The sequence below is a fragment of the Budorcas taxicolor genome, chromosome 21 (genome assembly GCF_023091745.1).
Source record: "Budorcas taxicolor isolate Tak-1 chromosome 21, Takin1.1, whole genome shotgun sequence".
Taxonomy (NCBI): domain Eukaryota; kingdom Metazoa; phylum Chordata; class Mammalia; order Artiodactyla; family Bovidae; genus Budorcas; species Budorcas taxicolor.
This window is the reverse complement of record NC_068930.1, coordinates 16536651-16561862: the sequence shown is the minus strand read 5'-3', so window position 1 is coordinate 16561862 and position 25212 is coordinate 16536651. Positions and strand designations below refer to the sequence as shown.

Here is a 25212-nt window from a genome sequence, read left to right as displayed (position 1 = left end):
GAATTTGAAGATCATTAACATAACTGAACTGAACTGACTGAACATATTAGCAACTTAAGGTGAATATAAAGCAAGAAGAAAGGTTTGTTCTTCCTATATTTTGTGATTGAATTCTGGTTACATTAAAATTTTGTTTGCTGAATGTCCTAAATTAAAAGAGAAGTAGCACTGCAGTTGTGTTCTAGGATGTAAACTGCTCTGTAGTAGATGTCATAGACATTACTGTGTGAATTAAAATGAATATTATGATATATCCTTAATCTCTGTGAACTATTTGCATGCTACTTGGAGCCGATTAACTTATTGAAGAAGCGGAGTATTAGGTCTCTTCATTGAGCTTTCTATGGATTTTCCTCCTGTGTGCAGAATGTCATGAAATGGCAAGAAAAGTGCTGGTTAATCTTTTTTTCTTTCTTTTAGATTCTTGTCTTGAAAACCTGCAGTTTCCATTTGATATTTGGCTTTTTGGCGTGTAACATCTTTAGTAAAGGTTAAGCAATTGCAGGAAGGTGGGCAAACTATTTCATGAGGAACTTTAGTTATAAAAAATTTTAGCAAGTTTTTTGAGAGGTGAATCTGGAAGTTCAGTTGCATTTTACTCGACAGTATGTGAAACTCACAGATTTTATAATTGGTTGGGTTACTTACCTCCTTCCATATGCAGTTAAACCCCTGACAATTGTGAGACGTACCTCCTAAAACCACCTGTTTCTAGACTCCTGTCCTTTCACACATAAAATGTAGCATAGCTGGCTTGTTCCTGACATAAATATTAAGTGACTCCTCTGTGTGACATCTGGTCATTTTATTCTGGATCAGAGCATCAATTTTTTAAGGGTTTTTTTTGGGGGAGGAGTCTTAAAACTTGGTTGGATTTCTTGAAGAGGTTTCCTTTAGGGAAGAAACAGTGTTTTGTTTTTTAATCACTCGAGAGTAATTTTGTACACAATTAAAAACAACTGTGTTGCTTTACTTATGCTGGTGTTTGTTGCTATAGCTGACTACTTCCCTCCTGCATTTCAGCCTGACTGCACATTGAATTCGAGTTCATACCTCACCAAAACTGCCTGTTACTACCTCTTTGGAACTTGAGTGTTATTAGTATAAAGCCGAAACAACAAAAGTTGACACAGTTCAGTAAATGCCAGTGAGTGTCCTATGTTTGTTATCAGTGATTTAGCAGTGTTGGAGCACGTATTTTATATTTGCTTTATAACTGGAGGTTTATACGTTTTAACTACCTTCATTTAACTCCCTGTCCCCCGCCCCCCGACTCCTCACTCCCCTCCCCCTGAACCATTCCCAAACCCTGCCTCTGGTTCTCAAATCTCATCTCGATTTCTATCATTTACTTTATTTTTGAAATATAATTGACGTACAGCATTATGTTGAGATGCTTGGCTAAGGTCACCTTTTTTGTTATTTTAGTGATAACTTTGGAGAGACCCCCACAGTTTAGGGGGGTCTCCTCTTTATGAGGAGAGTGTTGCAGAAGAGTGATGAGGCATCACTGTAATGATAGTTGTGGTTTTATACCTATGTCAGTTCTGATGAGTCATTTAGTGATTTGTGGCGTCTTTAGCAGTCCTCCTCCGCCTGGCCTGGTGAGGGCTGGGTGCAGTGATGGCAGTAACTCAGCATTGAGGGTCTCCAGGGGGTGCTGGTGGTGAAGAGCCCGCCTGCCACGCAGGAGACAGGCGCAGGCTCCATCCCTGGGTGGGGAGGAGCCCCTGGAGGAGGGCATGGCAGCCCGCTCCAGTATGCTTGCCTGGAGAGTCCTCTGGACAGAGGGGCCTGGGGGGCTACAGTCCATAGGGCCACAAAGAGTCGGACACGACAGAGCACACAGACATGGTGCAGCGTTTACTTCAGTACAGACAACTTTTCTCAGTTTAGGCCAGTGAAGTACATTGCTGGAATTTTCCGATTTTTAAAGTGTGGATACGGGACCTCCCTGGCGGTCCAGTGGTTAAGACTCAATTTCGGCTGCTGGGGATGTGAGTTCAGCTTCTGTCAAGGAACTAAGATCCCACATGCCTTGCAGTGCAGCAAAAAGAAAAAAAGTGGATAATGACAGTCTTCATTGGGTTACAAAGATTAAATTATGTAATGCTTATAAAGTGCTTAGCAGAGACACTGTTAGGTTGAAAGTACTCAATAACTGCAAGCTACTAGTAACACTATTCCTCATGTTTCATCTTTCCTTTTCAGTACTTTCTAAGTTCCTCTTTAAGAACTAGGTTGCCCCTGAGGCTGGTGGCCAGGCCTCCCACAGGCGTCAGTTTAGGCCAGTTAGAGAGGTTAAGATGATTTTAGAAGGCAAGATCTCTCTTAGTTGAAACTTTGGGTGTATTTTGTAGTTAATCCTGAGTTTTTTTTTTTTTTTTTTCTTTTTCCTGAGAAACCCAGCCTTCTGAAGGGAGCATGTGCGCCTCTCTGGACTAGACCAGCTCGTGTTGAGTCATAGTCCTCCTGGCAGTCACTCTGAGTAGAGGCCGTGTCTCCTCCTCCCTGGGCTGGTGTTCATTGCCCTGGTCTCCCCTCTGCCTTGTCTCCATCTCAGGCTGTGCCAGAGGGAATGATTCATGGCAAGGTGCAGTGCTGTTTGGATATAAATGCCACTGCTACAATATTTACAACAAATACCGAATTGGCTGTAGGTTGCTTTTACTCGTCCGTCTCCCCCGTAGTGGTGGTTATTTAACTTACTGTAATGTGCAGTGTCCAGTTTATTCTGTTAGACCTGTAGTCTCATGATTTGCGTTTCGCGTTTCCACTGCTTCCTTCATTTCCTTTCCTTTTGGTTTATGACTTTGTTGAGTTCTGTTGTGTTTTTTTTTTTTTTTTAGTTTGTTTCTACATCAGACCTTGGAGAGCTTCTAAAAATACCAATGTCCAGCCCAGCCCTTGCGATTCGGTTTTAAAAGCTCTCCATGTGTTTCAGATTTGCCTGTGTTTCCGTACATTGACGTGTTTCCCCATGTGTTTCAAATCTTCCGATGGAGCACTTGTTATATTCTTTTCTAACCCTTCATCTCTCCATTGCCTGTCCTGGTTTCTCAGTTCCCTTTTTAGGGCAATTGGCAGTTGGTCTGGAAACAGTGGGGGATGGGGAGCTAATAAGGAGGTGTGGTGTATGGAAGAGGGAAAGTTTCAACGGCATGCCAGATCCTGCTGTAGCATACCTTTAAACTGTTTATAGTGTTGGGTTTTTTTCCCTTGTCCCCAGTTGCTTTAAACTCCAGCTCTGTCTCTTCCTTACTGTGATTGTCTTCTTAAACCCTCTTGTTCAGTTGCTCAGTTACGTCCTATTCCTTGCAAACCCCATGGACTGCAGCACGCTAGGCTTCCTGGAGCTTGCCCATCGAGTCGGTGATGCCATCCAGCCATCTCATCTTCTGTCGTCCCCTTCTCCTGCTGACAGTCTTTCTCAGCATCAGGGTCTTTTCCACTGAGTTGGCTCCTTGTATCAGACGGCCAAAGTGTTGGAGCTTCAGCATCAGTCCTTCTAATGAATATTCAGGGTTGATTTCCTTTAGGATTGACTAGTTTGATCTCCTTGCAGTCCAAGGGACTCTTGAGACCCTTTTAGAGACCTCTAAAAGTTTGGATTCCATAATTGACTTTGAATGCAGTTACATTCCATTCAGAATTCCTTCCCTCCCCCAGCTGAGGAAAGGTAACTTAGGGCTGGAGCAGTTGCCCTGGGTTGCCCTGTGAAGCAGTTATTTACGGTGATATTTGTCACCCATTGGTGGGTTGTGAATTGTAACCAGCATTAAAAATGGAATGAGAAAGTAGGATATAAAAATAAACCTCAAGGTATTGCATATATATGAGTGATTTCTCAGTCCAGCCATGGCTGGTAATCTTTCATTCTGGATTTTTATCTTGAAGGAAAATAACATGTGGTGAACATTTTATAAGAAAATGCCGGAGTCGATTTACATTGAGGAGTTTCGAATGCATATTTTGTTTAGCGCAAAGGTTAGTGTAGCAGCATTGCCAGTGACCTCCTTCCGCTAGCTTTCCCAGGTCTGCCGTCCCCAGAGCTTGCCTTTGAACTTCTGTGGGTGGTCCTGCATCCTGCTGAGCTTTTTTATACTAAACATGTCATCCCTTTCCTTCAGTTGGGTTGTATACTTAGAGGGTTTGTAGTTACTTCTCAGATTCGTTTTTGCTGGCTCTGCTTACAGTGTTACACTTAGGTTAAATATCAAACCACTAGATCTGATTGTTGCGAGGCGCTTCATTGACTTGTGTTGATTTATTCTGGAGAGGTCCAGTGATTGCTAACGATAGTGGCTGCCGTGAGCCTGCCGCTTGCTCTAAATGCTGGGTATGTGTTCATTTGAGCCGTCCGTCCTCCCATTCTGTCTGTGAGGTAGGTAAGATCGCCACTCCTCTGTTGTAGATGAGAAAGCTGAGGCACAAGGGCGAGGAAAGGGGACACTTGGCTTCAGGCGCTGGCAGTTTGGCTCCAGGATGAATTATTGTAGATGGGTAAGCGGAAAGCATGTTGGTGATTGAAAACGTAGAATAATTCTGTGTTCTGCTTACCTTAAACTTATTAAGAAACCAAAAGGTGAAAATCACCTTTTGATGACTGATGGTGTGACTGATGAAGAGACACATTGTGCTTCGAAAAGCCATAAGGCCATACTTCTACGTGAAAGGAGTCGAGTTAAATTGTATCTGGGAAGTGATTGCCCTGGGGGTAGTGGTGGGTGGGGAGAGGGAGCCCTGCTCTGAAACCTAGCCCTTGTCTGGTTTGACCGTCTCTAGCCACCCGTGCTGCAGCCCACAGGGTCGCAAAGAGTCGGACACAACTGAGCAACTTCACTTGCATGCATTGGAGAAGGAAATGGCAACCCGCTCCCGTGTTCTTGCCTGGAGAATCCCAGGGACGGCGGAGCCTGGTGGGCTGCCGTCTGTGGGGTCGCGAAGAGTCGGACACGGCTGAAGCGACTCAGCAGCAGCAGCGGCCCCACGTGCACTTTGAATCTGGCCAGTTTGTAGATGTAGAGCTTCTCGTTTCTGTCTTTCGCTGTTGGTTGGCTTAATCTCCCACTGTAGGCTTTGCATCAGAATCGCTTGTGAAGTCAAAACACCGAGGCCCATACCTGACTGGATTTTGGGAGGGCAGGGAGGGAAAAGGAGAGAGGGGAGGGGAGGGGAGGGGATGGAAGGGAGGGGAGGGTGGGGAGGGGAGGGGAGGGATGGAAGGGAGGGGTCAGCTAATCAGAATTGTGCTCCAGGTGTGGCCTTGGGAAAGCCAGGGGTGAAACAGCTGTTCTGTGCTTGCACTAGAGAAGTAGTTCCTGGTGGTGGGTGTCAGAAGTCCACTCCAGTATACGTTCGACCTTCACATGGAGGCAGCATATGGCTGGTAAGTTGTCCTTTAGAGGGAAGTGGGTGGTGGGTCAAATTCTTGCAGTGCTCCTTTACTCTTGCCTGATTAAAAGGTCTGTTCCCTCTGAATTTAGCTTTATATAGGCATTTAAGTCCCCAGATCTGCTTGATAAGAATCACCTGCATTGCTTGTTAAACATTCTCAGGCTTCTTGCCTGGAAGTTGTAGCTCAGTCGTTCAGGGGTGTATGTGTGTTCAGTCACTTCAGTCTTGTCTGACTCTTTGTGACCCTGTGGACTCCCGGCCAGGCTCCTCTGTCCATGGCATTCTCCAGGCAAGAGTACTGGAGTGAGTTGCCATGCCCTTCTCCATGGGATCTTCCCCACCCAGGGATCGAACCTGTGTCTCTCTTCTGCATTGGCAGGCGGGTTCTTTACCACTAGCACCATCTGGGATGGTGCCCAGGAATCTGTGTTGACAACAGGCTCCCTTGATTTCTGCACGCAGGCAGGTTTGGGAAATAGGGGCTAATGGGACAGGGTTTGGGGTCTGGTTGAAGACAGGACGCTCTGAGCTTGTTTCTTTGATAGAAGTTAGAGTTAAATAATGCTTCAATAAGCTATTTTTGAAATTAAGGACACCACCTCCCTGCACCCCTGCAAAACTTTGGCAGTGTCTGGAGGTGTTTTTGGTTGGGGTTGGACTGCGGTTGGCATCTAGTGGGTCGCAGCCAGGGATCCCGCTAAACATCCCACTATAACACGAGATTGTCTCCTCCACCCCCTCCCCAATAGGGTTGTCTGGCCCGGAACATCAGTGATGGTGAGTGTGAGAAACTGGTCTAAAACAGTAAACTTTTTGCCTCAAAAACTGTTGGCTGTTCTTAAGAAAGTTGGGAGCCCTCACCTTTTCTGTGGACTGGTTCAGGGGCCTCACTTCCTGTGACAGTGTTGGGCGTAAGTTCCACATTTACTACTGAGCTTAGCATCCAGGACGTTTAAATCTCCATTGAACTCTGGAGTTACTGTCTTACAAAAGTCTAAAACACAATTGCCTGAAAGTTATTAATAAGGAAAGAAAAGACTCCAAGGGCTGAAAGGAGCTCCTGGTCAAACAAGTTCGCCCAGCCTCAGGGTTTAAGTAGGGGTAAATACATCAGTTAATACGGTGGGTTATGCCTTTGTTCAGTCACTAAGTCATGTCTGACTCTCTGCGACCCTGTGGACTGCATAGCCCGCCAGGCTCCTGTGTCCATGGCATTTCCCAGGCAAGAATGCTGGACTGGGTTGCCATTTCCTTCTCCAGGGATCTTGCTGACCCAGGGAATGAACCCTCGTCTCAGAGTTGGCAGGCGGAGCCACCAGAGAAACCCATGGTGGTTTATAGGGCTAGTTTTACTTGCAACTGCCTTTCACTGCATGAAGGGTTGGTCTTCCGTGTTACCTGGGTAGAAAGCTTGCCTTTTGTGTAGTCCTTAGGGGATTATCAGATCTGGATTGGGATAGGTGTTTGTGAAATGGGTATTCAATTTGTGCCTTACCCGGGCTGGTTGTTATAATTCACTTTTCTCTAGTGATTTGTTTGCCTGGGTTCCATTTGTTTTATGCTGTTTTAAACTACTGAGGACCACGCCAGTGTTTCCTGGTTACTGGGCAGCAGAAGTAGCATAATAGAGATGAAGATGCCTTCTGCCTGACACCAGCTGAGAATCTTAGAAGCATGGTTACGAAAGGCAGATTTCCCCCCCCACCCCCCGCCCCGGACCACTTCATAATTTTGGAAGCAAGAGGTGGTTACTGATAGGACTTAATCTTTTATCTTCTGAAACTATACACGGTGTTTTGGTGTGCATTTTGTCTCATATGGGTATTGGGTTGGCTGAAAAGTTGATTTGGCTTTTCCCAAACCTGAACATACTTTTCAGCCAACCCAGTACCTTTTTCTGAAAAGAGAATCCTCGTGTTCCCAGTGTTATATTCTCAAAGAATTGCTGAATCCGAGGATGATCTGCGTCAGAATACTGATTAGTTCTGGAATGTTAGAAACAGCTCTTTTTTTGAAAAGTTCAGGAAAGTTCAAAGAATGAAATTAAAGTTTTAAATAAGATACAGTTAAAATTCGGTTTACCCCTTTCCTCTTGTCACTCTCGTGAACTTGGCATATGAAAAACTTGGCATTTTGAAAATTATGATTCGTGCAGTATATTTTGTGTTAAAAAATATAGCCTTGAAATTGTCATATTTTTATGGATGACACATCCTTAGTGTTAACTGCTGTAGTTAATTGCATAGTGTGATTGAGTGACTGAACTGATGACTTTCATATTTTATCTTTGCATTTTCACATATGAACATGTAAGTAAATTCCTTTTTTAAAATCTTGTGAGCAGATCTCTGAATATTTTTATACTTTTCCACCTCTTGCACACATTTGATGATTTGTTTAGGTTATATACCGACTGATCGAATCACATGATTCATACGCATATTTTTTAGCTCAACTGGATAACACAAAGTAGGTTTCCAAAGCTTCTGGTGCTTACTCTTCCAGTAATCATATATGAGTACTATTTTCCCTACTTTCTCATCATCCTTTAACGTTACCAGACTTTTTGATTTCTGCAGAGCAGATTAGTGTAAATTTAATGTTGTAATTATACTTCCCAAGTTACTAATGAGGCCTAATTACCTTTTTTTTAAAATGTTTACTGGCTTCTGCTGTTTGTTTTTTTTGTAATTGCATGTTCATTTCCTTTGCCCAGTTTTTTATTGGAATTTTCTTTGCTATGTAATTCTTCCTGTGTTGTTTGTATAAATCCTTTGTTGTGTGTACATTGAAATTTCTCCGTCTCTTGTCTTTGAACTTGACTTAAAATGTAAGCTTATGCTTCAGAATCATGGGACTTGAACCAGAGGTGGAGGAGGTCTTAAAGATTAACGTATTAGAGGAACTGTATCTAGTGTTTTTTATTACGACTAAGAAACTTGTGACTTAATGATCCTTGCCTTTCTATCCTCTTTATGACACAAAGTAGTGATTGAGAAGGACTTGTCCTGCACCGCCCTTGAAATGGTTCTGGCCTGGATCTCTTGCTGAGTGGTTTAATAATCTCTTTAACTGATTATAACAGGGGCAGCAATGCCACTTAGAAGTTAGTACTGTGGATTTTATAATTCAGATTGTGGGGATGGGGTTGACATAGACACATACTTGGGCAAGAACTCTGCTGTAAAATGAGGGTACGGATTAGTGGAGAATGTTAACCTGTGACACAGAAGTGCGAACCTAGCTCTTGCGCATCACAGGCAGATGCTTTACCCTCTGAGCCACCAGGGAAGCCCCTGTACGTGCTAGTAATTTTATTATCGGTAGTGCATAGTCTGGAAGTAAGCTTTATGGAATTCCAGTGTAGATTGCTTTGTGTTTTTACTAGATTTTGCTTTCACCACCACCAGCCAGAAAAACAAGCTCTGCCAAGCAGCTCGGCCATTTTGTAAGTTTAGGGAGATAAACAGCCCAGCAAGCGCCGGAACGGCAGTTCTTGGGCCGACCTGCAGGCTTGCTCTTTAGTCGAGTGTCGCCGTGCTGCCCTCTTGTGGTCGTTTGCCAAAGTGGTGATTAAAAAGGGAACAGCTTGCTTTCACAAGCTGTTGTAAAGACACATTTAATCTCTGTTTTTGCCAGCTTCAAAGGGATTTTGAAGAGTTATCAAATCTTTTTTAGCAGTGAGTGACAGGAAGTGTTAAGCTTTTTTAAATAAGTATTTTTCTATTGGAGTCCAACAATTCCCAATTTTGACTTAAGTCCCCTTTGTTTATTTATACATTCTGTTTCCATTGTTGTGATTGTTCAATCAAAAATTACAAAACTTGTCTGCAACTTAGGTTTTGTGTAATTTTTAGGTAAACTTATTTTTCATGAGAATTCTGTATGTATGGTGGATAATCATTCTCAAATTCATTTTTCATTGCCTTATAGCTAGCTGTTACTGCCATTGGAACTCAGGTAATTTTATTACTTTAATTTAGGTGAAAGCTTAGTTAAAGGACTACTTACCCTCTAACTTGATTTGTCCTTTTTTCTAGCCATGGGGACTTTACATATTTCTTACTCTAAACATCTCAGGCTACAGTTTAATATTGATAGTATTTTGTATTATCATTAGGCATTAATAGTGAATCTTCATAATATTTCAGGAAATTTCATGTCCTTTGAATTAATAATTAGGTCATCAGTATCTTAAATGTGGAGATATTTGTAGTTTTTTCCTAAATATTCTTTTTCTAATTCAATATTTAGGAACTTGTCCTCCTAGAAATAGTATGCAAATTAATTGAGTTATATCTTTATTAAGGCTTATTTTTAAAAACTCCCCCCAATATTATTTTATGTTGATTAAATCTGACTTGTTTCAGAAATGATTTAAAAAAAAACAAAACCCTTGGTCTTACTCTCATTCATATCTTTAGTTCATTTTCTGTATGATTGGGGATTCTTACACCCCTTGCCTTGAATTTGACTCTCGGTTGAATTTATTATGAACAATTTGAAAGACTAAAAAGATGGATATGTAGTGAACGGCTATGACTCAACCACTCAGCCTCAGTCCTAAAACCTGTCCATATCATTTTCTGATTACATCTGCCTCCCTTTACTCCCAGAAGTAAATATAGTTGAAAATTCATGTTTTCTCTTGGGTTTGACTTTCAGAGTTAACTGTTTTTAAGGGCTTCCTGTGTAGCTCAACTGGTAAGGAATCTGCCTGCAGTGCAGGAGACCCCTGTTTGATTCCTGGATCAGGAGGTTCCCCTGGAGAAGGCATAGGCTACCGACTCCAGTATTCTTGGGTGTCCCTGGTGGCTCAGCTGGTAAAAAATGCACCTGCAATTCGGGAGACCTGGGTTGGGAAGAACCCCTGGAGGAGGGCATGGTAACTCCTGGAGAATACATCTGCCTCCCTTAACCCCCAGAAGTAAATACGGTTGTAAATTTCATGTGTTCTCTTGGATTTGACTTTCAGAGTTTAAATTGCACAAGTAAGTAATTCACGAAATCCACAAGGTACTTCAAATAACCCACCCCATAGAGTAAACCAGTGTTAGCAGTTTGGTGATTAAAATGATTTTATGCACGTAGCTATGTACTGATAGAAACGTGGATGTGTTTTTCTTACCTGAAAGGCGTTGTATGCCTGCTCACATTTCCGGAGGTCACTTTCCTACACAAACACAAACGCAGATGCACATGAGGCATATATTCAGAAACACAGTTTTTATCGTGAACGATTTGAAAATCTAAATATTTTGCTCAGGAATACAGAGATACGGAAGTATATCAATGATATTTGTAGCTTATTCGTTAAGAGAACAGTTTAAAAATAACCTAAATGTCCCTTTAATAAGGGAACAACTTAAACATGTTTTCATCCTATGAGGCCATTCAAAGAGAAGGAGGTATTCATGGACACAGGTATACACTGATGTGGGAACTGGTATTGAATTGTCTCCATCACGTTGGCAGTGACTGACGGCATAGGTTGCCAGAGGGCGCAGGCCTGAGATTACCTAGGGTGGAGACCCACGCCAGGAGGACCAGAGCCGGCACTTTCTAACTGGTTATTTCTTGTTTCTTCTCGCTTGCTGAGCACCTTCTGAGTGGTCACAGGTGGAGAATAAGTGAGTTAAGATGTGTTAGTTGCCTGGACTAGTTAACTTGACTGTGCCAAGGACCCAGGAGTCAGTCAGTGCAGTGGGGCCTTGAAGGTACTGAGTCACTGTTACAGGGTTCAGGGTGATCGGCTGAGTCTCTAGGACTTTGAACTCTTGTGGTGAAATAAAACATGAGCTTTTTAGAGCCACCCTTGAGGTGGAATTTCTGCCTCACTGCTCCCCAGCACTCATCCTCCGCATGAGGGTGGTAATGCCTAAAAGTGTTGTGCTGGTGAACGTATAAGCCAGACAGACATGTAAGGTGCTCAGCATCTGCTCCACTCTGGGACAGATGTGAAGTCGCTCTCCCCTTCTGCTCCCTTTCCCAAGGCAGACTCTCTCCTCCCTGTGTCCTCACTGCTTCCTCTTGTCGGCTGAAGCCCCTCTGACTATTTTGCTTGCTGTGGGTCACACGGGATATTTGGGCAATGCCCCTTCCCTGTGTACTGTCCTGTTCATTCTGTGGACACCGTCAAATGGTAGCACCTCGTTTCTGGTGTGGAAGGGAGTGGTGGTAGATAAAAAGCCTCGCTCTTTTGAAAATCCCTGTCTGGTTTTCCCGCCATGTGCCTTTTGTCTTCTGGTTGCTAGACCTGAGGTCCTTTGTGTTGGCATTACTTTAGGTTCTGGGTTGCTGCTTGCTTCCTCCTCTGCTCTGCCTCTCCTAAATGAATAGATAGGTTCTAAGCAGAAGAGCTGGGGGAGCTGTCCACCTTTTTTTTTTTCTTTTTTTCCCTGTAGAGTCCATCAGATTTAAGTCTCTTCTCTTTATAGTATCCTCATTCCTGCCGCCGTGCCCCTGGCTCTCTTTTTAGCATTGAAGAACATGTCTTCTGTTTTATTTTTTGGTGTGACTTCTGCTGTCATTTACCTGTTGCTGTTGTGCTTTCCTGAGGGGGGCTTGGAATGATGAAGTTGGGGTTGTGTGGGAGTCCAGGGGCAGTCTTTACTGGACTAGACTGTTTGTTTATCCTTTTCTTCTAAGTCTGCAGGTTTGGGGCTCACCTGCAGGAAATTTCAGGGCAGGAGTTCTGGTTTGGGGTTACTGTGTATGTTTTTAATTTGCGACTGTTTTTGAGAGCCATTGATTGGATAATTGCAACGATTGCATTTTTACTGTTTGAGTGACTCTGCCTTGGTTTTGTTTTGTTCTGTGTTGGTTGCTTTCTTGTTTGTTTGTTCCTTTTGTTTTGATTTTGTCTTTGTCTTGAGGAGGGAGGGGCTGAATAATAAACAAGTGGATTCAGACAGACGTACCTGGTTTCAAACCCTACCTGTGTCATCTTGGAGAATTATTTAACTACTTTTATTTTTCAGGCCATGCAACAAAGTCTTTTATTATGTATGGGTTTTAAAAATTATTTTTGCAATATCTCCATACACAGGCAAAAAAAAAATTGTTTAGCATATTGGAACTTGCAAACCTGATCACTGCATAGAGAAGGCAAAATTATCCCTATAGCACACTTAACCAGGAGGCCAGTTCATCTGCCGACCTCCAAGAACATGGAGATGAACGTGACAGACTGGCCCCCATCTGAACCTCCATTCACCACCATTCGATAGCCCTTCTTCAGGCCCAGATCAGCCGCACGTTTCTTGCCAACAACCATCAAATACGCAAGAAGACTTCGACCATCATCTTCTGCTGCCTAAGTCTGGGATATATGTTTCTTGGGTATCACCAGAAAATGTGTAGGTGCTGAGGGGAAATGTCATGGAAGGCAAGACACTGGTTGTCATCATAAATGATTTTGGCTGGAATTTCTTTGCAAATGATCTTCCCGAAGATGGTGTCGCCACCAGGCCAGGCGACCTGAGCCTTGGCGATCTCATCTGTCATCTGCCTCCCTCCTGTGCGGCCGGTCAGGGAGAAGGTCGGGAGGAGGGAGGTTAACTACTTTTAAGCTTCAGTTTTTCTTCGTCTGAGTGAAGGACAAAATAATATCCCCCATTTTATTTTACTTTTTCAAAGAGCTAATCTATATAAATTACGTGGCATGTGGCATATGGCATCATACGAGTAAGTCAGGAAATGGTAGCTGTCAGGTGTCAGGGATGTTGAGAATGGCACTAGTGACATTATTTGCAAATAATATAAAGGTATGTTTGAAAATTTCGATCTTGTATTCCCAAATTCCTATCTGCTGTCATATTAATGCTAGGATTTTTTTTTAACCGCTTTATGTGGCAGTTCTTAAATTTTTTTTAAATCTTCTTTTTTTTTTTTTTAATTAAGTCATTCAGCATCTGAAGAAGCTTCGGGTTCAGACTCAGGCAGCCAGTCGGAGAGTGAGCAGGGCAGCGATCCGGGAAGCGGCCATGGCAGTGAGTCAAATAGTAGCTCTGAATCTTCAGAGAGCCAGTCGGAGTCTGAGAGTGAATCGGCAGGTTCCAAGTCCCAGCCCGTCCTTCCAGAAGCCAAAGAGAAACCAGCCTCTAAGAAGGAACGGATAGCTGATGTGAAGAAGGTATCGGCCTTGCTGAACAGTACAAGTGTGCCTCGAGCCTGGACCAGAGAGCAGACCTCTGCGTTCCTGTGGGAAGCTCCTTAGTGTGTCTTGATAATGAAAATTCATCTGCAGCTGCCTTTTCTAGTAATACTCTCTCTCTGGATCTAAATGGGGATTGCTTTCTGCTCTACTAGTTAGACACAGGGCTATGAGGAAAATATTAGCAATTACATGAACCATCATCATATAGGGCAGAGAGACATTTTTGTTGTTTTGATTGTTAGCATTTAAAAAAGATGGTTAAATATATATATATATTTAGCACAATAGTGAGTAATACCAGAGAAAATCATTCACAGATGATTGTGAAATACAGTTGTAGTTTGATGGATGATTTCAGTCCAAGAATAAGGGGTGTTTTATTTTATTAAAGAATAGAAGAAGTACTCCTCACAGAAAAGAAATTATCTTTACCTAGGCAATGTAGATATTCTTCGCCTAACAAGAATTTTCCAGCAGAGAATGCAAAAAGGTAAAAAGTGAGTTGCATAGAATTTTCTCACGGATGTCCACACATTGGGATGTATTCCTTTGGGGAAAAATAATGACTTGGTCTAGGTAGTCCTGAGATGCGGCTGATCTTGTGAAATTCTAATTTGAGAGAATTAAGTTTAGAATCACTAAAAATATTTAAAAATTGCTTTTAGAAATTTAAAAATGTCTTATGCAGAAAGCTTTATGAGAAATCAGTTTTTCTTCTAAGATACAAATCTGTGTCTGCACACAAGAGACCTTCCCAGGAGCACAAACGATTTTAAATTGCCTGCAAGTTCCATAGACTAGCTTCAGCAATCCTGAAATTTAAAAAAAAAAAAAAAAGTGGCTTTTAACTGTTGGCAGAATTGAGATTAACTGTTATTTCAGTTTTTCTGTTCCCAGTATAGTCATCACTTAAGGTTAAATGGCCCTGAAGGATTGGTGGGAGGTTGGGTAATGCTGGTAGTGTTGTAGTGTTAGGGACAGGGAAATGAAAACTGTCCTTACTAGCTAACTCATCACCAGAGAAGGGACTTTCAGACACTCAGGGGTTGTGCTGTGTTGCCTCTCAGTATGTGGAGACCCTTCACAAGGGACATTTCAGGTGGTGACTTATTTCAGAGAGACCCTGTGTATGGAAGGTACCACTTTGAGTATCTTCTCTGAGTGTCATTCAGCTCAGAAATTTGCCTGTAGAAGGCCTGTTTGGCCATCGTTTTCAACTTTATTCTGTACAGTGACGAGTTCCTTACTTGCAGAGAGTAAAGCAAGCTATAGAAACCACAACTTGCACAGGGTGTTTAAAACTTTACTAAAGTCATGTTGACTGGGATTTTGGGAATCAACTGTAAGGCCAAATATATGTGTGTGTGTATAATATACATATGTATATGAGAGAGACAGGATTAAGATTGCATGTCACCATGGAAGTACAGGTTTAGGCAGAAATATTCAAGTTAAGGTGATCAATTTTAAGAAGTTAATAGATACTGGATGGATGTTCTAGCCAGTTAGAATGATTCGGTCATGACTTTACAAAAAGAACGCTCCTTGTTTTCTGTTCACTCTTCTCTTTCAAATGGTAGCTTTTATTGGAGGGTTGAATTAGGTATCACTAGCCCTCAAAAGGGAGAAGGCACTGGCGACCCACTCCAGTACTCTTGCCTGGAAAATCCATGGACTGCAGTCCATGAGGTAGCTAAGGGTCGGACATGACTGAGCGACTTCACTTTCACTTTTCAGTTTCATGCATTGGAGAAGGAAATGGCAACCCACTCCAGTGTTCTTGCCTGGAGAATCCCAGGGACAGGGGAGCCTGGTGGGCTGCCATCTCTGGGGTCGCACAGAGTTGGACAAGACTGACGCGACTTAGCAGCAGCAGCAGCACCCCTCAAAAGGACAGATGGGAACACAAGATGATTTTAGGATGTACACATTACAGTGTATGTTGTAATAAAGTCCCAACAGGTGAGCCTGAATGCCTAATATTTTAAAATGGTAGAACTAATTAATGTATTACCATTTAAAGAATTCACCCAGTTAATAAACACTAATTCCTGTGGAGCCACTATATTATTTTAAGGTTAAGGATTCTTCCCTTTTGTAAACTGAGGACACTGAGCTACATGGTTATATGGCTTCTCGTTCTGAAATGCCTGTTCCTAGAACACCATGCTTGTTACCTTTGGAGGGGTTGTTTTTCTTTGGCTTTCCTGGGGTATATATTTTTTTAAGATACTGTTGATTATGTCCTCCCTTGACCTTGTGACATATTGTGTTCCTGAATCGTCTTTCATCATTTTTGTCTTTTTAGGGGTCCAGTTTCCACACATTTCATGATGAGCCACAGCCCGAGGCTTCTCTTGCCTCACTCCAAATATTTTCATGACATTAGCTGCCTCCCGTATTTCAGTGGCAAATCCAGCCTTCTGATCTTGGCTTTCAAGCATCTCTTCTAAATGTTTAACTCTGTTGTGCATCTTCACTTCAGTGTTCCACAGTCTTTTAAATTCATTTTGCCTACAGGTGATTGATTTCATTAAAAGTACACACAACATGGGCTTCCCTCATAGCTCAGTTGGTAAAGAATCCTCCTGCATCGATGCAGGAGACCGCGGTTTGATTCCTGGGTTGGGAAGATCCCCTGGAGAAGGGAAAGGCTACCCACTCCAGTGTTCTGGCCTGGAGAATCCCATGGACTGTATATATAGTCCAGGGGGTTGCAAACAGTCGGACACGACTGAATGACTTTCACTTCACTTCACTCACATACAGCATACTTATCAGCCATTACCTGCGGGAAGAAGAGAGAGACTGGGGGTTAGACGAATCCTTAGAGGAATCCTTAGAGCAACGGGGAGAAATGGGGGGGCCTTTTGTATTTTTCCTTTGGAGTTGTTAATTTGAGTTTTTTAAAGTGAAAGAAGGATTGGGGAGATATACACTCCATAGAAAGAGTGTAGGCCATCTTGGAAGGCAGGAGAGGCCAAAATCAGATCTTAAAGGCAAAGGGTTAAATACTGTTAGTGAAATGGAGTGTGCTGGAGCAAGGGTGCCAGTGGGTCTCATTCTGAGAACTCAAGCTGAATGTTCGAAATACTGAATTTTGACTGTTTCTGGCATCTTGCACATCCTGAGGAATTTTTAAATATATACAAGTAAACTGATTCTTACTTAACAGAAAGTTGGTGGTGGGGCTCTTTTGATTTTTATTTGAGTTTCTCAGATGAGTCTTATGCAGTCAAAGCTGAAATTGAAAGCATTAGGGACTTAAAATTCATAAGTAAATATTTTTTTAGTGGAAACAATAGTTCTCTTATGTCTCCATGTTATTCAACTGTAAGTTTATATTTTGACAATGGATAAGCAACGTACTTTCTAGTTTAATAGCCATGTAGTGACGAAGAGGCATTGTCACAACTTTAATGAGTTCTAGGGTAATATGCTTTATTCTTTTTAAAGATGGTCCTTTATTGTCTCATTAAACAAAACAACCCCTTTGATATTTAGTTATTGGAATTCACTTAAATTGAAATATATGTTCCAATAATGTAAATAGTAAATGGGGGTCAAGAAAAAAAGATTCATGTGTAGTCTGTTAATCTTACAGATGTGGGAAGAATATCCTGATGTTTATGGGGTTAGGCGGTCAAACCGAAGCAGACAAGAACCGTCACGATTTAATATTAAGGAGGAGGTAAGAAAAAACAATGTTTTAAGGGGATAAGATCACATTCCTTATCTTACCTCATCGTTTCTGACTCTGGTTTGTATTACCATGAACTTCAGGCCATGGGAGTTAAGTGACCAGAAAGCAAGTTTTTTTAAACCTAGTACAGCCTGAAAAGCCACGTGTGGCTTAAAAAAAAATGACCAGAAAGATCATGTCATAGTGTGCGCTTTAGTAGAGTATTGTATAAAACTGTGTTTTAGTAGAGTGTTACATAAACCTGCCCTGGAATTTTTGTCTGTCTGTTTCTCATATAGTGCAGTTGATCACAGCAAGAAGTTTACTGTTTAAAGCGTCGAGTTTGTAAATTCTAGATTTTGTTAACTGGGTCGCTAAGCAAAGGTGACAGTCAGTGGAAGTTGTTTCAGATTTACTGCTGAGCAAGGGAGAGTGCTTAAGTAATTATTTTATTTTACCTAAACTGTTAAAATTTGGTTTCCGAGTTCATTTTTAATGTGCAATATAAAATGTTGAATGCCTATTTACTTTCTGATCAAACTTTCTGAGATTGAAAAGGTTGATTTTAAAAATTAGTGTTATATATTGGATTTTGTTGTCTCTGTAGAATCAGACCTTCCCTCAGTTTGTGTGAAGTTTTTGGGGAAAATCTCTGCTTTAACTCTGTTAGGTTCATAGACTACATTCTGAAGATGTGTTCTCTGGTCTCTCTGAAATGTCCCCTCTGCATTCTTTGGAGGACTTCGCTGATGTTAACTATGTAGCTTCCCACTGATGGCAGTTAAATATTAGTAGCCAAAGGTTAATGAGTTTGGGGCAGTAAGTAGACTTTAAAAGTGTGATTGGCCATAACACGTGCGCAGCATTTATGGTGTTTTACTTGGAGTGACCTCTGAGCTGGTTAACCTTAGCTTTCTTTTCCCATGTTTGTTATAACCAAGCACGTGGTGCGTATACCTTTTCCCTTTTGTATATAAATTAGCACATTGTTGGTAGGTCACAGGACCAACAGAAATTGGAATATTTTGCCGATTTGTTTACCACGTGGGGGAAAGAGTTGTTCAAACGTCCGTGACTAATCGCTTGCTCTGCCGCTGTGAGCAAGAGTACAGCTGGCTCGCGATTGAACAGGCGCTTTATTGAGTCTGAAATGAAGCAGGTTCGTAGTCGCCGCCTTTAAAGGCACACTAGATGATGTGTGGCGTTTTCGTGCCAGACGTTCTATATCAGGACCCAGTGTGGTCGCCATTAGACATGGGTCTTTTAAAACGTGCGTTAGCTAAAATTCGGTAAAATGAGAAGTCCATTCCTAAGTGACAGCAGCCACATTTCAGGGGCTCAGCCACGTGTGACTGCTGGCTGCTCAGTGGGCCACTGTAGATACGGGATGTTTCCTTCATCACAAAATTTTATTAGACTATGTTCTTTCAGAAGTCAGGCTGAAAGAAATACTTCTTGGCGTTACAGGTAACTCAGCAGTAAGAGACAAATTAATTTTCAAAACGAAAGCGTGAACACCACCAAACAGAGGCTTAGGTGTCTCTCTGTCTGAACGCTCGTATTGAGTAATGTTGCGTTGAGTACATTGTGGAACCGGGGCTTGTGTTGTCCTGAGAACTGTGAACTAAAGTCTCTGCTCTTTTCCCCCCTCACACCCTGAAGGCAAGTAGCGGGTCTGAGAGTGGGAGCCCAAAGAGAAGAGGCCAGAGGCAGCTGAAAAAACAGTAAGTCTCCCCCGGGGCGGCCCTCGCCTGGGGCATTGGCGCCTGCGGCTGTCTGTGGGCCCGCCTGCCTTGTGTCTGCAGTGCGCCCTGGGCCCAGCGTCCGCTTCTGTCTCTTGCTGTCTCGGCTTCCTGTCTCTCTGAGTCTGCTGCAACAGCAGTGGCTTTTGAAGTTTTTAGTTTTTCAAGTGTTAAACGTTGGGCTGCTTTTCAGGGCATACCACAGCTATTCCATCTGATTTGCCCTATTGGCCCCATTATTATTATTTTTCTTAAAAATGTGCACAAATCCCAAACATAGAGGCATTTGGTGTTCTGTTGCAGTTAAGCAAGGAGCACATTTAGATGGGCTGTGTTTCCTGTTCGTTTGTTCTCTGTGCTGGTGTGATAAAGTTAATACTGATTGGACACCATTTTAATAGGAAATACCTTATTGTGTCCGTGTGGTTTCACTGTTGGCAGTTCCTAAGCAAGAAACTTTTAATTCATAAGGTTAATGTGAAATTCCTTTATGATACGGATTATATATTTGTTATTATAAAACTTTAAAAATTTTACTTATGGTAAAAAAATTTTTGACTTATTATTTTTGAGAAATAATTAAATCTTTATGGGGTGGAATGTATGAATCCCTTTGACAAACAGAATTCTACAGCCTGTCTTCTCAGAAAAATACTCAAAACCCTGCACGCAAATTCAGGGGTTTCTCATGGTAAGCGGTTGTCCTTGGCTGTTGCTGAGAGTCCCAGTTATACCTTCTCTGTTTTAAAGTATTAGTAATCCTTAACTTGGGCTTCCCTAAAACCTCAGCTGGTAAAGAATCCGCCTGCAGTGCAGGAGACCCCAGTTCAATTCCTGGGTCAGGAAGATCCCCTGGAGAAGGGATAGGCGACCTGCTCCAGTATTCATGGGCTTCCCTGGGGGCTCAGACAGTGAAGAATCTGGAATCCACCTGCAATGTGGGAGACCTGGGTTTGAGCCCTGGGTTGGGAAGATCCCCTGGGGGAGGGCATGGCAACCCACTCCAGTATTTTGGCCTGGAGAGTTCCATGGACAGAGGAGCCTGTTGGGCTGTACAGTCCATTGGGTCGCAAAGAGTCAGACAGGACCGAGTGACTGAGCACAGCATAATTCTTAAGTATTTGGCCTGAGGCACAGTAATGAGAGTCTTTAAATTTCTCCGTCTCTAAAATAGGGTAATACTTACTCTGGTAACTTAACACAGTTATTAGAAATTATGCCAAGAAAAGTCATAGTATTTAATTTTGCCCTGCCCAGAGGGCATACAATTTCCATTTGTGTTTTAAATATTTCATTAGAGTTGCAGAAATGATAACTGTAGGCAAGCTCCTGCTTCATGGCAGCTCAGAAGGCTCTGGGCCTTCCCATCCCAGGGCCTGCTCAGGAGATCTCAGTTTCCCAGGCTAAAGGCTTTGGAGGCTCCACCCTCTGGCTACATTTTGCTGGTCCATTGGTGGGAATCTAAATGTACTGTACTTGAAAGCCTGAACTCCTAATTTTTTCGGGGGGGGGGGTGCCACTGTACATGTGGGATGTTAGTTCCCTGACCAGGGATTGAACCTGTCATCACTGGAGTGGGAGCGCAGAGTCTTGACCATTGAACCACCAGGGGAAGTCCCTGAACACCTCATTTATGTAGCTTTATTTGGGTGTGAGAATCCCTCCAGCTTTCAGCCCCTGTGTAATACATCAGATTTGCTATTTTTACTGATTTCTGTGTTTGCTTTTCCCTCTCCTTTCAATCCTGAGAGCTCTCCAAAGTAGGCAACTCTCAGAGGCCCTTGTGACTGTTCTTTGCCCGAGTAGAACCTTTCCACTCCTTGTCGGGAACGGGGAGAGGGGGTGTCTTCTGTGAGGCTGCTTGTCTACTTCTGGGCTCTTCCTTAGGAACTTAGCGTAAGCGGAGGTTCTCCTCATGCCTGTTTGTCTGGATGCTGGGCTGGCCTCACGCGGTGCCCTCCTCTGGGCAGCTGGAGGGCACTGGGGTTTGTGGAGAGCTCTTCTGAGTCAGTTTAGTTAGTATTAGTAACATGGATTAGGGGAGGTCCTGCAGCTGCTGAGACTCAGGTCATGAGAGACTGCACTGCCAGCCCCTCTGTGATCTCAGCAAGGACCACAACCTAGCGTGTGCGCACATGGGCTTCAGAACTGAGCAAGGTGCGCTCAGAGGAGTGGACATTGGAATATTAGCACAGGGCAGTGTTTTTCCAAAGCACTGCAGGTTGTCTCACAGATTTCAAAGCTTTTAAAGGAACCATTTTTTAAACTTTTTTGGGGGGATTAATTTCAAAGAGTTGAAAAATTTCAAGGGTAAGAGCAGCACGAGGAATGCCTGTATGCTGAGGTTCACCACTGTGTACCGTTTTTGCCCCATGTGCTTTATCATTGTGAGAGTTCTCTTTATATATATTTACGTATAACACAAGGTAATATTTTTTCTGAGCCATTTCAGACGAAGATTCATACAGCATGGTCTTTAACCGCTAAATACTAAGTGTGTATTTCCTAAGAATAAGGATATTCTCTTTTGTAAGCAAAATACAATGTTAAGGTAAATAGGTTTACCATCGCTAATGGTCTAATTTGGACTCCAGTTTGGCCATTCAGCTCAACAGTCTCGTTTATAATTTTCCACCTGCAGTGCAGAGCCCAGTCTCAGGTCAAATGTTGTATCAGGTGTCAGCTCTCATTAGTCTGGGGCACCTTCACAGACTTTCCTTGCTTTTGTGACACTGACAGTTTAAGGACTACAGTCTTAGAAGGGACTAACTCTGCTGGAGTCATGTGAGTTAGCATTTTAAAAGCTTAGAAGGAGGAAAACATTTTTTTAATTAACTGGTAATTCTTTATGGTCCAACTCTCACATCCATACATGATTACTGGAAAAACCATAGCTTTGACTCCGTGGACCTTTGTTGTCAGAGAGGTGTCTCTGCTTTTTAATACTCTATCTAGGTTTGTCATAGCTTTTCTTCCAAAGAGCAAGCATCTTTTAATTTCATGGCTGCAGTCACTGTCCGCAGTGATTTTGGAGCCCAAGGAAAAAAAATCTGTTGCTGCTTCCACCTTTTTCCCATCTATTTACCATGAAGTGATGGGACTGGATGCTATGATCTTGGCTTTTGAATGTTGAGTTTTAAGCCAGCTTTTTCACTCTCTTTTACCTTCATTAAGAAGCGCTTTAGTTCCTTTTTGCTTTCTGCCATTGGAGTGGTATCATCTGCATATCTGAGGTTGTTGATATTTCTCCCAGCAGTCTTGATTCCAGCTTGTGATTAATCCAGTCTGGCATTTCTCACGATGTACTCTGCAGAGAAGTTAAATAAGCAGGGTGACAACATGTAACCAACATACTCCTTTCCCAAGTTTGAAGCAGTCCGTTGCTCCATGTCCAGTTCTAACTTGCTTCTTGACCTGCGTACAGGTTTCTCGGGAGGTAGGCAAGGCAGTCCTTATTCATGCCGTCCTAATGTGTGGAATGTCGGGTAGGATTTCTGCTGACTCATTGCAGTCCCAGTAGTGTTCAGCGCCACTGAACAGTGGCCCTAGAGCCCTCTCTTCCACCTGGAATTAGCATGATTTTGCCTGTAGGCATTTGCAGTTGTTCTGCTGAGGTTATAGCTGAGGTTATAGCTGTCTCTTCCTTCCCAGCGCTGTAAAGTGGCAGTCTGCCACAGTCCCGTGACATGGCAGAAGAGAGTCCTTGGTAGAGCAGACTCACCCTCTTCAGTGAGACTTGCTTCTGAGCACCATCCTCTTTGGGGAAATTGACTGAAAATCAGTGATGTTGAAGTAGTTGGTTCCCTGTTTTCCTTACCTGCCTTCTAAAGTGGAGGAGAAAGGAGTTTGTATCTTTGAGCTCTTAAAGACAATTAATTAGGAAGATTCAGTGGCTCTTGGCCAAATTTTAGGCTTATTTTATTTTAAAATGGCTTTTGTTCATTCCTTTCTTTATAGTTGTTTAGATTTGATTTTTCTCAGTAAAGAAAAAAGGAATCCACGTTTTCCCAGTAAAGAAGGAAAACCATTGCTAGTTAACTTGCATTCTGACTTTTTCCTATCTATCTATATGGCCTTGAGGCCTCAGTGGTCAAATCTTGGTATTTTTTTCCCCCAGTTCCCAAAATTTTGACCAAAGTTCCATTGATTCCCATTTAGGGAATCCCACTGGTGGCTTCTTAGAACTGGATCTGGCAATTCAAGTCTCCTTTAAGATGAAAAATATTTTAATCATGATCTCATACTTGAGACTTCTCTTTGCAGCCCAGCTTGTAATGTATGGCTTAGTCAGGGAGTCTTCCTCATACAGTCTACATTATTTGAGAAGCCAGCAAACTCTAGGGGTGGACGTTGGTTTCAGCTGTTGGAGAGCCAGGGTTGGGGCAGTAATCTGTTAGTAATTGATTTTCACTTCACCTCTTATACAGAATTAACAGTATTGCTGGTCCTAACTTGCCCCCTCCCCCACCATTCTTGAAAATTAAAATGAAATATGAAATAATCCACCAATTTCAGATACATATACACTCCCTTCAACCTTTTAAGCCTCTTAGCTGTTCAGCTCCTGGAATGGTCTTCAGTGGGTTCTGTTGAGAGTAGCAGAAATGTGGGTTTGACATATACCAAACAGCTTGTTCCCACTGGGCTTGATTTTCCCTCTCTATGGGAATAGGACTTTGGACCAGTTGATTGGCTAAGTTTTTGTACCTTCTCATATTGGAAGATTCGAAGTCCTCTTGGTTATCTGTACGTCTACAGATCTGTAGTTTAACTGGAAAACTCTCAACATCCATTCTCTCAGTGTCTACTGCCACTTTAGTCTCTAAAATTGTTGAAGTGGACCTCGTTAGCTACTCTGATATAACAGTCTCAGTTCCTGGCAGAGTTATAGAAATTACGAATAACACTTGATTGTAGATCTTTCTCATCTCATCTGCTCTCCGTTAGGTCTTACGTGCATGTTCTTTCAAGCTTGTTTCCTGTGAAACCACTGCTCTCCAGTTTGTGTAAGCTCCTAAGGGGTAAATAAACTGTTCTAGTCTTGGCCAAGGAAGGCTAGATCCTTAGGTGCCAGTCTCCCCATTGCTGGAGACATCTTTTTTCCTCCTGGCCATCACCATCTATTCCTTGGATCCTTTAAAACACATTTATTGTATGAGGCTCTAGGAAAGGAGAATAAGGCGGGTGCCCAAAGTATGGTTTGGTTTAAAGAGGGAGGGATGGATATTAGGTGATAATAGCAGACCTTAATATTTTTCCAGTCACTGTCCATAAGCACCCTACCTGTCTGGCAGACTGATAGGATTCATTCTTTGTATCTTTGTTTAACAAAGACGTATCCCCACTTGCCTGGCTTTGTGCCAGTAGATCTTGAGTAATGTATGTGGAAGAGCTCTATGACCTTTTCATGGAAGGCTTGAGAACATTTTCTTTCCTGGTGTTTCTGCTGAATCAAGTGTAGGACTGTTTAGAAAGGTTATTCCACTATTACTTTGACTTATTTTCCCGTGAAGAATTTTGACTTGACTTTGGAATTTGACAGCAGTTGTCTTTAACATAACCTCGTTTTCTGTACAGAGACCCAGAGGCACGTGGTAATTGTTGTCTTTAGAGAGAAACCTTAAACCCAGGTTCTTGCCTGTTGAGTTTTTTGTTTCCCTGGATGTCTCACGACCAGTTGCTATTATGTGCGTTCCTTCCTTCTTCACTGCAGGTGGGCAATGAGCTGAGTTCCTGTGATTTCTTTTTTGGTCTTCAAGTAAACTTCAGAAATTGCTGGGGGAGAGCAGGGCACCTATAGGGTATGGCTCTCCCACGTCATCTGTTATCTTGATGAGCAGAAGAACACCTACTGTATTTAGTGATTATTAACACTACTTCATTAGCTGGACAGGTTAATTAGTAGGTGGTAGGTTTATCATTAATAACATAATTTTAGGGATTGTTTAATCAACATATTCTAAAGATAGCTAGTGTAGTACTCAGAGAACTCTCTCAATAGTATCAGCATCATCTGAATTGGGTAACATTCAGATTTTTAGGCCTCACATTAGACCTCCTGAATCAAAAACTGGCTGTGGCCCAAAAGACTCTTTCAGCAAATCCTTTATATAGTTTAGATCCATGCTAAAATTTGAAAACCTCTGATCTAGTATATATTATAGCTTCAGTCTGGTCAATGATAATAGTAAATAAAAATAAAATATTAGAGAATTGGCAACTTTTTTTTTTCC

General features: G+C 42.4%; 1 protein-coding gene across 4 annotated transcripts in view; it reads left to right on the top strand.

Annotated features, from left to right (window-relative positions):
- Positions 1-25212, top strand: part of CHD2 (chromodomain helicase DNA binding protein 2) — a 109408-nt gene that overhangs the window by 5418 nt on the left and 78778 nt on the right. Inside the window, exons 1-4 of one of the 4 annotated variants that reach the window (XM_052659422.1) lie at positions 5288-5389; positions 13300-13531; positions 17160-17246; positions 18900-18961. In XM_052659422.1, coding sequence (XP_052515382.1) covers positions 5370-5389; positions 13300-13531; positions 17160-17246; positions 18900-18961 — 401 coding nt within the window. In that variant the 5' untranslated portion in view covers positions 5288-5369. Of the gene's footprint in view, positions 1-5287; positions 5390-13299; positions 13532-15425; positions 15518-15863; positions 16076-17159; positions 17247-18899; positions 18962-25212 lie in introns of those variants that run through there. The other 3 variants (XM_052659424.1, XM_052659423.1, XM_052659421.1) reach the window with 3 other exon arrangements.